At 37.8% G+C, this 13,749-nt stretch overlaps 1 protein-coding gene across 7 annotated transcripts in view; it reads right to left on the reverse strand.

Moving 5' to 3' along the window:
• PPP1R9A (protein phosphatase 1 regulatory subunit 9A) overlaps positions 1–13,749 on the reverse strand; it is a 186,082-nt gene that overhangs the window by 67,132 nt on the left and 105,201 nt on the right. For all 7 annotated transcript variants that reach the window (XM_067470295.1, XM_067470291.1, XM_067470290.1 and 4 more), the window contains exon 6: positions 12,128–12,232. In XM_067470295.1, coding sequence (XP_067326396.1) covers positions 12,128–12,232 — 105 coding nt within the window. The remainder of the gene's footprint in view (positions 1–12,127; positions 12,233–13,749) is intronic.

Here is a 13,749-nt window from a genome sequence, read left to right on the forward strand (position 1 = left end):
GGTGCCATCTATATGCAGATGACACCCAACTCTACTACTCCTTTCCACATAAAGCCAAGGAAGTTGTCCTGACCCTAAACCAGTGCCTGTCATCAGTAATGGACCGGATGGCCTCATGTAATGGCCTCATGTAAGCCGCACCAAGTCCCTTGGGGAGATGGTAGCGGGGTACAAATAAAGTTTTATTTCTTATTATTATGAGGGCAAACAAATTAAAACTTAATCCAGACAAGACAGAGGTGCTCCTGGTCATTCGGAAGGCAGATCAGGGAATAGGGATCCACCCTGTGCTGGATGGGGTCACACTCTCCCTGAAGGCACAGGTTTGCAGTTTGAGAGTCCTCCTGGACTCGGCACTGAGCCTGGAGACCTAGATATCTGTGGTGACCAGCAGGGCCTTTGCACAATTAAAACTTGTGCACCAACTGTGCCAATTCCGTGAAAAGCCAGATCTGGCCACGGTGGTACATGCCTTAGTTATAACCCATCTGGATTACTGTAACAAGCTGTACGTAGGGCTGCTTCTGAAGAATCCTTGGAAACTTCAGCTGGTCCAAAGAGCTGCAGCCATGTTGCTAAGTGGTGCTGGCTATAGGGAGTGAACAACTCGCCTTTTGCAGAAGTTTCACTGAGCATTTCTGGGCACAATTCAAAGAGTTGGTTATGGTTCAGGTCCAGGCTATTTGGCTGACCGCATCGTCTTGTATGAACCTGCCAGGACCAAGATCTTCAGGAGAGGTCCTTCTCTTAGTCCCACCTCCACCTCACGCTCGGTTGGTAGGAACGAGGGAGCAAGCCTTCTCGGTGGCTGTCCTTGACTCAGGGAAGCTAGAATGGCCCCTTCCCTGTTGTCCTTCCAACACCAGGCTAAAACCTTTTTACTCAGACAGGCTTTTAAAGGTGTTTAAGATCTACTCAGGGAGTGCAGTGGTTTTTAACTTTGAATATGTTTTGATGGATTTTTAACTGTGATTATTTTGTGCTGTTTGTGTTTTAATGTTTGTATATTTGCATATTTTAAATTGTATACTAATGCTTTGAGTTCATTTTGGGGAGAAAAAGCAGAGTGTAAACAATAATAATTATAATGATAATTATAATAATAACAATAATTCCAATCCAACAAATTTATACATATGGTTCTGAAGAACTACTTCTTGTTGTTTTTACATGCCTTCAAGCTGATTCAAACTTCTGGTTTTCTTTGGAACATTTATTCAGATGAGCTTTACCACTGCCTTTTTCTTAGGATGAGATAAAGTGATTTCCCTAAGGTCACTCCACGGGTTTCTATGGCCAAGTGTGGATTAGAGCCCTGGTCTCTGGAAGTCTATTCTAGCATTAAAACTAAACTGGCTCCCAAACTGAAGGTCTTGAGCGGCAGAAAAAAGGATTGGAGCTGCAAGAAGCCTTGAGTCTTCAAATTGTGCACCCCACTTCTAGAAGCTAACATATAAAATCAGTGGATATTGAAATATACAATGGATCGTAAAGATGTTCCAAACACTATAAACAATGCTTTAAAAGAGGGCACACTGAAAGTTTTGAAAAAGTGAACAAGCACAGAATATCTGAGTTCAGAATGTTTAATTAAATATTTAAATATATTCCAGTTCTGATTATGTAGGCAGAAACCAGCATAAAGGACTCATATTGCTCTGAATCACGGCCTGAAAGATTAGCCAACGAAGCATAAGAACACTTCAAGAACCTAGCTAATTATATGCTTCCTATTATCGTTTCACTAGAACTAGACATGTACTTTAGGACTGGCAAGACAGTGCTAAGAGGCAAACTGTATGATTATAGAGAACAGAGAGCATAATAACCAGTGAAATCACATTAGCAGGAAGGAACATACAGTATTCAAAAAAAAAAAAAACTTACACAAAGCTTCTGAAATGAGTATGTGCTCTGCAAGACTGCCGCGTGATGATGGATTGTGTATTGTTATATTAGTGGTATCTTAGAACTGCAAGAAATCATCTCAGTGTACGATGCTCTGCTTTGGAAATTACTATTTATTTTTGATGAAGCTGGTCCAAGGGCATGTTATAAAGGCATTTTAAGTAATCACTTTGCTTAAGCCAGGGGTCCTCAAACTAAGGCCCGAGGGTTGGATACGGCCCTCCAAGATCATTTACCCGGCCCTCGATCGGGGTCAACCTAAGTCTGAAATGACTTGAAAGCACACAACAACAACAACAACAACAACAACAACAATCCTGTCTCATCAGCCAAAAGCAGGCCCTCACTTCCCATTGAAATACTAATAAGTTTATATTTGTCAAAATTGTTCTTCATTTTAATTATTGTCTTGTTTTTAAGTGGGTTTTTTGCACTACAAATACGATATGTGCAGTCTGCACAGGAATTCATTTTTTTTCTTCAAATTGTAATCCAGCCCTCCAACAGTGTGAGGGACTGTGACCTGGCGCTCTGTTTAAAAAGTTTGAGGACCCCTAGCTTAAGCTAAGGGAAACGATGGCTTTGATCAGACTGAAGACCACTAGGGATCCTCTGTGAATGCTGCCTTGAGTTCCACACAGTGGAAAGAAAAGGGGGATAAAATTCATAAAAGTGTAATTGTGGTGTAGTGGTTTGAATGTTTCATTAAAAAGTCTTAGAGATTAATGTTAAAGTTCCTTCTCAGACACAAAAATTCATTGAGTAGCTTTGGGTAAGCCTAAGGGCGCATCTAGACAGCCCCTTTAATGCTGGAGTTAATGCAATAAAAGGGGGGTTGTCCAGATGATGTCCTGGACAAACCCGAATTAATTCGCCACAAAACAGGAAAACCCTGATTTGTGGCAAATTAATTTGTTAGTGGGTTTATTCCACGCCTTTGGGATAAACCCACTACTTCCGGTATCTGGACTACAGTCCAGACAGTATTCCCACGGTTTTCTGGGATAAATTGGCCTGGAAAACTGTGACAATCCCAACCCCCTCCACAAAAGACCCCAAAACCAGTGTAAAAAAACAAAAGAACTTACCCGGCCTCCATTAGAGGCTCTTCAGGGCTCTTCTGCTGCGTACAAATGATGTGCCAGGAGAGCTCCGGTAGCCCTCTAATGGAGGCGGGCTAAGTTATTTTGTATTTTTACACTGGTTTTGGAGTCTTTTGGGGAGGGGGTTAGTGTATCTGGGTGTTTCTGAGAGAACACCTGGACACTCAACCCAGGAGGCATGAGCTTTCTGCGGTGTGTTTGGATTGGGGTCCAGGAACATCCTGGGATAATGGGCTGTGTGGATATGCACTAAGAGACAATGACAAAAATTCCTCTACAAAAAAGAAGTAAAATGTGGGTATATATGTATTAAACTATCAACTATTTTAAAAAAGAATACTGGCCCTAAAAAGCAAACCAAAATATAAAGCAGAAGAGATAAAGCAAAATGTGAAGCTTGGAAATTACTTTCCAGTTCTGATTTAGGCCCTTGTTTTCTCTATTATAAGATGTGATTCGTAACATCTTTAATGGATACTATTCCATACATATGATGTAGCTCTAAAGAGCATAATACTATGGACTGATGAGGTGAGAGAAGGAGATTACATTTTGGTTTGATAGTTGGTCAAGAAACAAGACGCACATTAAATAAGCATTTCCCTTCTGCAGAAAATAGGACTGCTTCAGGGAGCAGCAGCTAAATCTCTGAAACAATTACGATACAGAGCTTCACAACAGCAGCACAGTTGGCTCTCCTATATGCAGACTGTATCCATGGATTCAACCATCTACAGCTTGAAAATATTGCCTTCCTCCCCAAAAGAAATCCAAAAAAACTAAGCTTGATGTTGTCATTTTATATAAGGGACATCGTTCTACTATGTCACTGTATATAATGGGACTTGACCGTCCACAGTTTTTGTATCCACAGGGTATCAAGGGTTCACTGTATATGCAAATCACGAAAGGGGAGATTTTGGTCATATTCATCGTCTATGGCAATATAATTAAATAATGACCCTAGGAAGAATGATGACAAGTGGGATTATCTTAGTATCAACATGACATACTGATCCTGAATGGCTGATTCTATGATGAGCTTGGATGTGTATTGGCTTAATCATCAAAACCCATCTATATTCTGTCAGCTGATAATACTTGTGGCCATTAAAGCTACAGGAAGAAAAATGTGTGAACATAAAACATATTTTGCAGTTTTAAGAGTGAATGCAGTTATGGGAAATTCCACTGCAGCATGCTTTACAGAGATACATAAATACAGCTAAACTAGATAGGAAGCAGGATGCATTTTCTGTATCAAGTTATGGATCTGTATTACATGGTATGAAAAGCATGATAAAACAACAGCCATCTCTCATGAGATCTTTGCAGCAGTAAAAAAAAGAAGAAGCCCTACAGCTTAATGCAAGAAAAGTGATAGGATCATGGTGTTCAATTCCATAACATGAGCTGGACACTATGGCTTCCCTATGTATTTGGCACAGTATAGACACTAATCTGAAGGGATAGGGGAGAAGACCACAAATCCAATGACTAAAAGAACAAAGGTGACAACTCCTCTCTTTGGGAATTGCTCTAGGTGTCTGCTTTCAGAATGAAGACTCCTTCCTTCAATATGATGACATGATCAATTCCACCCCAATTTTGAAAACTGGAAGTGGACGTAATGTTATCGAGCCACGGTAACTCCCCCCACCCCAAATGATGTATAGTTTACTAAGAGATCACAAATAAATATATGAGTCCTTTTGGGAGGTCTGGAGTTGCACAAGTTCGAGGCTTTAGAAGATTGAGAATGAACCCAGCAGCAGCTGTACCCCCATGAGCTATATCATACCTACCCTTTAAAAAATTGTATCTACATTATGATTTTTCTTTAACTTGTATCTTTCAACTATGAACTGTATCTATTTCTTGTATGTATATAAGCTACTTCATAGAAATGTATCAAAATGTAGCTCAGAGACAGCCACCCCTCAGTGATCCTGCTGAAATAACCCCCTGGAAATGGAAAGCTTGGGCAAATCCCTCTGGGTATTTCCCAAGCCAGATAATCATCGGATCTATTGTTTGTCCTTCAGGTGGTTTAAAACAATAACAAAAATACAAGAAAGATAAATGAGACTAGAAACAAACAAAAGATAGCACAATGAGCAGACAAATTAAACTCACTGTAAACCTGGGCATTTCTCAGTATCTTTATGCTTGTACTTTTCTTTTTTTTTTTTTTTTTTGCCGCTCCAAGGCTTTATTTCTAAACAGAGGGTCCAACAGTTCCAGCCCGAGTGCCGTCTCAGAAGTCATCCCGCTTCTTGCGCACCCTTTTGGGCTTGATATTCATGTGCCACCAGACGTTGACCATGGAGCGGTCCAGCTTCGTGACGCTACTGAAGTTGAAGGAATTCAAGTTGGACAAAGTGGAGACCATGTAACTCCTGTATGCCTTCTCTTCCTCAATGTGGTTGCCATGGAGGGTGAGGCTCCACAGGTGGGGCAGGATGGCCAGTTTGTCCACTTCAGAGAGGTTTTGGATGCTGTTCCCATGGAGGTTGAGGTTGTGGAGGTTGTAGTAGGTGGTCACATTTTGAAGCGAATTACTTATACTTGCATCCCTTTTTTGGCTAAATTGGAATAAACCTCTGTGACTTGTCTTTAACATGGTGAGTTTGTTTCTCTGTCCTATCCTATCTGGTTTAGCTTACACTTGCCAGGCACAGATCCTCTTAACTAGCTAAAATTATTACAATAAGCTGCAAAAACCTAATTTCTTATACTAAATGCAACATAAGGGACTTATGTTACAACTAGTATCAAACTACACTCAAAGGTGACAGTTTTTAAGTCTGTTTTGTCCCATGTGTATTTCTATGTTTGTCTGTGAGGTTTTTTAAAGGAGATCTATTCTATGATAAGGTTGAAAAGCAATGAAAAGCATTTCAGAAGTATATGACTGTCAGCTAGGGAATTTAAAGTGTACTAGAAGCCACTCTGAGTCCCCCTTGGGATGAGAGGGAGAAGGATAGAGATATAGTAAATTAATAAATGACCAATTTGTTTATCTGGATCATCTAATACTCCTTAAATTCCCCAGCTATAAAATGTCTCAGTCATATACTTCTGAAATGCTTTTCGGTGTTTAGAATTGGCATACAGAGGCTGTCTGATCTTATGTCTTACAAATTTAAATAATACCATAGTTGTAATCTCAGAAGACAAAACATTGCTTTTACTTCTGATGATGATCCCCATAAAGCGGTAAACCTGTAGACATTCCAACATCCTTAGTTTATAGTGTGTGGTAACTCCAAATCACAATTCCATTGTATGTCTTTGGCCAGAGAAGGTAAACAACAGAAATATGGTGGTATGTATGCGGCAATGAGACAGAAGATCTTGCTTGTAAAAACACAGGCTTTAAAACAATAATTTCATCCATTGAATAATTTAAACTTGCTCCATTGAAAAACATCAAATTGATAATAAAATGGACTTGCCACCTCCCATCTCTAGGGGCACATCCAGACAGGCCCAAAATTTGGAACAAAACAAGGTTTCCTGGTTTGTTCAGAATTAATTTGATACCCCATTAGATCCGGGCCTTCCTTCACAGCAGGAGAAGAGGAGGAGACTTGTGGCATCCAGGTACTTTTTACTTAAATTTTAGGGGGAAATTGGGGAGCTTCGGGGTGGCTACATGCCAAAAAAACCTGGGGTTTTGGGAGGCAGTGGGGACTCTGGAAGTGTCCTAAGACACACAGTGAAAATATTGTTATAATCACACTAATCTATCATTTTAGACAGGTTTTTCATTCTACTTTAGGATCTTGATTGTTTTTTTCGATCTTTAAAATATTTCCTTTTTACTTTATAAATTATATAAATGGTTTCCACTTTTTGAAAAAGTCATGTTGACTTCTCCATCAGTAATCATGGTAACTTGACCATTTCTGCCAATTATAAAACTTTTGTTATCCAAATTTCTTTTAGGGGTCGTTCTTTAGTTTTCCATTTTCGGTATAGAGTAATCTTGCTACAATAATCATAGAACGTACTAACTTTTAATTCATGTTTCTTTGTTTGTTCGTTTGGAAGTTCCAGTAAAAACAGAAGTGGATCTAGTTGTAATTGCATTTTAAATACCTCTTGTAACCAATCTCTTTCTTCAGAGTATGATATTTATATATTTTCAATTGTTCTGATAAAAAAAATGTCCAGTTTAAACCTTAGACGGTAAATGATTGTTTGTATGTTCCCTAAGAAACGCCACATTTTGCTCTTGTAAGACCATAAGTTTGAGCTAAACAAGAGCTAAAGGATTTCATGTTCTTTACAAATTCCCACTATTACAAAAATGCTGAAATTATATATTCCATGAGGACATATATGCTTCTGTTTCCTGTGCTGAAACTACAGTAGGGTGAAAATGCCGTATTTCTGTTTTTTCACTGTGTTAGTGAAAGATAACCAAGCTACATTACATTCAGAAGCTACAGTGAAGAATCTTTTCTAGGTCACTGACTTCTACTGTCATGACCATTCAAAAATGCTCATGAAACTTGGCAGGAGGCAAAGTTACTAAACAGTAATACCATGTAAGTGTTCTAAAGTGATATTGATCAAATTACTGCAAGGGGAAATTCAAACAGGTTCAATTTATTTGAAGACAACGTTCTGCATGATTTAGTGAATACAATTTCCCATATTTAAAACCTCTTTAATCTATTTTGTTGATGGTGGTGGGCTGAAGGAATGCTTAAGGAGCTGATTATACTATGTAACAAAAATTGAAAAAAACCTATTCCTAGATTAAAAGTTTTATTCCTATTTAACTGTGTGGTACTTACTTCATTTTTGTGGCTACCACAAACTATGTTAAATTGGTTTAGACTCGATGAGATATTCATTTAAAAAATATAGCAAAATGGATGTTTCGCAAAAATGACATTTTTCCAGTTTAATAAACTTTTTCCATGTTTTAATGATAGAACCAATTAGGAAATGACATTTATAACCCAGGAACAAAAATTGTTTACATGTTATCCATGGCAATGTAAATTATGCATGTGTCTACCACACAAATGCTTATAATAAAAATTGGTAACAATGATGATGAAAGCACATTATTTAAACAGTTAATGCAATACTATTGTGGAAACAATACAAGGGTGATCATGTCTGTCAAACGAAAAGAGATGAGTTGCTCCTTCATTTTCACTATCTCCAGCTGCTAGTTAAGGCTACAAATGGAGGGTGAAAAGGAGAAACATGTCAAGAGGAATGCGCATCAAGCCAACCCTGACTGGGACCTCCTTCCACCTGAAAACTGATGTCTTCACTGCAGGAGAACATGCGGATCAAGAATAGGGCTCCACAGCTACCTACGGAATCACCACCAAGACACTATACTTGGAGGACCATCATCCTCGGCCTAAGTAAGTAACACCAGTTGACTCCAACCTTCGGTTCTCCAGTTGTTTTGGACTTCATCTCCTAGAAATCCTAGCCAGGTGTCTAGCTATTAGGAATTGTAGGATCTCAAGTACAAAAAACCTAGAGGACCAAAGACTGAGAATCACTGAAATTACACTGTAGAATGAATGCTGTTTGACACCATGATAACTGCTGTGGTTCAGTGTTGTGGAATCAAAGGAGTTATAGTTTGGTGAGGCACCAGCACTCTCTAAGAAGGCTAAAGACACTTTAAAACTACAACTCCAATAATTCCATAGCACTGAACCACAGTAGTTAAAGTGGGGTCAAACTGTATTCAGTGGCAAACATTTTACTTCCAGTTAGAGAAAACGGCCAAGTATTGTGGGAATGTTCATGGAAAATGACAACCAGACAGCAACTATATGTGAGTATTAGGTATATTTCACACTGCAATGTTACAGCATTTTGACTCAATTTTAACTGCCATAGCTACATGCTACTGAATCCTATAATTTATAGTTTCGGGAGGCTCTATACCAGTGGTTCTCAATCTGTGGGCCCACAGAAGTTTTGACCTTCAACTCCCAGAAATCCTAACAGCTGGTAAAATACCTGGGGAGCTACAGTTTGAGAACCACTGCTCTACATGTTTCTTGTAGAGAACTCTGAGTGTGTTGTTGCTGTTGTGGTAGTTGTGATTGTTGTTGTTACATAAATTCAAATTATGTACCACTTATTTGACTTTCTCATAGTAATCTCCTGTGATGATTTATTTAGAGAGGTTGCTATTGCTTCCCTTTTAGAGTGTGTGACTTGCCCAATCTCACCCAGTGGGTTCCCATGGCTGACTAGAGTTTTGAAACCTGGCCTCCAGGAGTCCAAGTCCAACACTCAAACCAGTACACCATACTGGTTTCTCAAAAAATTAGCTCAGAAAAATACTTCACAAAATGAGAAATCCCAGGATCCCATTGCACAGAGCCATGGTAGTTAGAATAGGATCAAAGCGACCACAGTCTTTAAAAGCCAACATCATTTCTTCACTATCCAAAACAGTTATGGATAAGATAGATTCCAGATGTTCTGCTTAAGCTGACCCTAAAAAACTTTCAGTTAGTGTAATGTGACAACATTTTTCTCTATCAATATACAAGTGAAATGTGTCAACAGTAAATTTTGTAGTGTGGAGAGGGGGAAATTGCCTATCCCTGACAAAACAGATCCCCTTTTACATTTCATATAAAGAAGTCCTGTGGAGATATCGTGGCCTTAATTCTCCTTTATGTTTCATCCAACGTGTCATTTATCCAGCTGTGAGAGAACTAGGAGCAATGGGATGGATTTGAGAGAGGTTGAAAACAGTGCCAGCCAGACATGTTATTCATGAACTGTTGAACCTTTAGGTAGTATTAACTCTAATCAGATGCGACTAAAATGTTCCATGAAATAACGCAGGTAATACTGTTGTTTAAAATATCCCTGTGGGTCAATCTGAAAGCTAGGGAGGACACCACAGGAACCAGTGCACCATGAAATGGCTTAAATCTGCAAGCAGTGCTTTACTGGGTCAGAGTGAATATCCATTTGACCCAATGCTTAGTCACAAAGGCAAGCAGCCAAGTTTTCCCAGGAAGCACACAAGCAGAAAATAATACAGATTGTCATGGTTTCACCTTGACATTTGGAAACCAAATGCTGTTGAACTTAAGAGATGTCACTTGAGCAGTCACTGATACATACTCCATGATTCTCATTCTAGTTCTTTCTAAGGGGTAGCCCTAATGCAAAACGCTTGGGACCAGAATTGTTTTGGATTTCAATTTTTTTTTTTGCAATATCTGTATTTGCATATTTGTACGTAATGAGATAGCTTGAAGATGGGACCCAAATCTAAACATGAAATTCATATACGCCCAGAGGTGGCCCTAGGTAATTTTCAAAGGTAAGCAAACACTATTTTAGCGCCCCCCCCCCCCCAACCAATCACTGATATATATTTTCTGTTCATCGTGGGAGTTCTGTGTGCCATATTTGGTTCAATTCCATCATTGGTGGAGTTCAGAATGCTCTCTGATTGTAGGTGAACTATACATCCCAGTAACTACAACTCGCATATGTCAAGGTCTATTTTCCCCCAAAAGCGCCCCTGGGCAAAATCAACTATACTGCAAATGCTTACTTTGCGTAATGGGTTGAGCTGCCCCTGTATACGCCTTATACACATAGCCTGAAGGTAATTTTACAATATTTTAATAATATTATGCATGAAACAAATTTCACAATGAATTATCTGAAACCAAAGCTGTCATTATCCCTGCCACCCAACCTGTACCTTAACTGTTGGTCTTCACCATATCATTATACCAATATCATCCAACATTAATTACAAATTCTGTAGGAAAGTGTTTCCTTGCGCTCAACTTGGTTCTCCTGCCAAATTTAATTTGCTGACCCTAGATCCGGCATTCGGCTGCCTGCATATGAAGGATTATATACTAATTTTGTCCTTCCATTCTTCTTTCCTGCCCCCTACCGCCTCATCAGTTTCAATTTTAATCTATCTCATGCTTATCTCCCAAAGTTATCATTTATTTATTTAAATGAAAAACTGCCAGCTCTATTGTCCTGATCATTTTAATTGCTTCTCTCCATATTGATGTCTTCTGTAATATAGTATCCCAGGGGACCAGAGCTATACAGAGCATGTAAGAAGTAGCTAAATCATTTTATTTATATATGTGAATATACCTACATCTATCATTCTATACATATAAAGACACACATACATACATCAACATTATCCTTGGTGTTTTGTTTTCACTTTTCCTCTGCTTTTTATTTTAATTATATCAACCCTTGCATTTCAAATCCTGCAAATATCTGAAAACTGCACGATCTGAAATGCAAGGGTTGATATAATTAAGATTATGTTGGAACCACAACTATGGGGCATAAAAATGATTACCAAAAGAACGTATGTCTTCCGAAGAAATTAATAAATGTCTAAAAAGCAGATAAAAGACATCCTCTTTCCCTTAATTTGTAGAATTTCCCAGACGTTTGAACAGAAGGTGTGAAATAATGAAAACAGTGCAAGAGAACTGCAGTAGCTGGCCCAACAAGGGAAGGAAGTTCACAAAGTCGCCCATCTCGGGATATCACAAACAAAATCAACATTTATAAAAAATAAGGGAGTGAGAACCTAAATGAAAACTAGTGTTATGAGAATCAAAATATCCAGACTGGTTTTCACATTCCCTGAAGCTAATTTTCAAGCGAAAGCACAGCATCTTTAGGTTTGCACACTTAAGTCTGCAACTAAAAAAATCTCTACCTGCTTACAAATATCTATCACTAATAAAAATAAAAAAGTCAATAACTAATTATCTTTATATTACTGTACATACACTCATTTTTAAGTCGAGAAATTACTTTTTCCTCTCTGTGGAATGACCATCGACTAATTCACAAGTTCTATCAAAATCCAGAATTTTGATTCCCAAACCAGGCCCCGACTTAGGTTGACTTATATACACACATATATATGCATGTACATTTGAGAATCTGAAGTAATAATCAACAGAATAATGTACAGCAAACTGCTTAAAATTTATGACCAATTTATATACACACACTAACAATTATGTATTCTTATTATCATATAATATCACATCAGTATCAAATGTATAATATTCTCTGTAAGAATTTCTCAGGATTACCTGACTTTTCCTTTGGTATTTCGGAGAACAGTTGCAGCAAAATTTTGTGTAACTCCAACCAGACTGATTCTATCAACTTCTACAATTTGGTCATTTACTTGGATCCTTCAGGAAAAATAAGAAGAATGAATAAAAGGTAAGTAATTCAAGCAAAACATATTTAAGCCAGCAGTAAAATTTTCATAAAAATAAGACAATTAAAAAACAACAACAATAAATTACTAGTTTGAGAATGCAGACATGACATCCAGCAATCCATTTAAATTAAGGAAAATGCATCTGAGTGAGGTAGTAGTTTTTTCGATCCAGTAAATAAAACGTGATTTTCAATTTCAGAAATTTCTCCATCAGATTTCAAACTGCCCCCAAAAGAACACCATAAAAATAACCATAGGCTAAAACAGGGGTCCTCAAGCTAAGGCCCGGGGGCCAGATACGTCCCTCCAAGGTCATTTACCCGGCCCTTGCTCAGGGTCAACCTAAGTCTGAAACAACTTGAAAGCACACAGCAGCAACAACAAGAACAACAACAATTCTGTCTCATCAGCCAAAAGCAGGCCCACACTTCCCATTGAAATACTAATAAGTTTATATTTGTTAAAATTATTCTTCATTTTAATTATTGTATTGTTTTAAAGTGTTTTTTGCACTACAAATAAGATATGTGCAGTGTGCATAGGAATTCATTCATTTTTTTTCCAAATTATAATCCAGCCCTCCAATAGTTTGAGGGACTGTGACCTGGCCCTCTGTTTAAAAAGTTTGAGGACCCCTGGGCTAAAATGTTGGTTTCCCCCCCTATAATATTGTAGTCATCCATCAAGAATTCTGTTCCCCCCCCCCCTTTGTATGTAAAATAGTCACTCTTCCCTAAACATCAAAATGTCTGTGAGCAAGTGTGTTTCATATTGACAGAATCATATGTGTGGCAAATATAATATAAACAACGCAAACTACATTTTGTACAAAATAATTGATTTCACTTAGCACCCATTGTATCATCTTACATTACTGCTTATATTTTGTAAAATAATATATCTGGCCTTCAAAACATCTTACTGACAAATTTGAAAGGTTAACAAGAACTTGCTCTGGCAGTTCTAAAGGTCACATTTAACACAAATAAGATCCTTATTACACTACTGGGGTTTGGTGTTTAGTGAAGTTCAAGAGCTCTTTGGCTGAGAATACAAAATTAACCAGAAATTGAAGGATTTGATAGGATGTTGGCAGTTAAATAGAATATAGTGCTATAATTGTGTAGTGTCATAAGGAGCTGTATGAATGAATACACTTCATGTGCTACAGGTTTTGGGGGAAAAATGTAGAGTGCTTGATGTCTCCTGGGTCATCGGTTGTGAGCCCCTCCCCCAGCAACAATATAGTAATATATAATACTAATATTTTGTTGTGTTGATAATCTAATATATTGTATACACATATATTATTGATAATATTGATATAATATAATACTAATAATAATACAATATAATTATTATAATTCTCAGCCTTCGGGCTGAGAACAGCGGTATATAAGTAAGGTAAATAAATAAATAAATATATATATTACATGTAATATTACTAATAATATTACAGTATAGTGGTATAGTACAATATAGTAA

This window comes from Anolis sagrei, chromosome 6, assembly GCF_037176765.1.
Source record: "Anolis sagrei isolate rAnoSag1 chromosome 6, rAnoSag1.mat, whole genome shotgun sequence".
In the NCBI taxonomy this organism is placed as follows: domain Eukaryota; kingdom Metazoa; phylum Chordata; class Lepidosauria; order Squamata; family Dactyloidae; genus Anolis; species Anolis sagrei.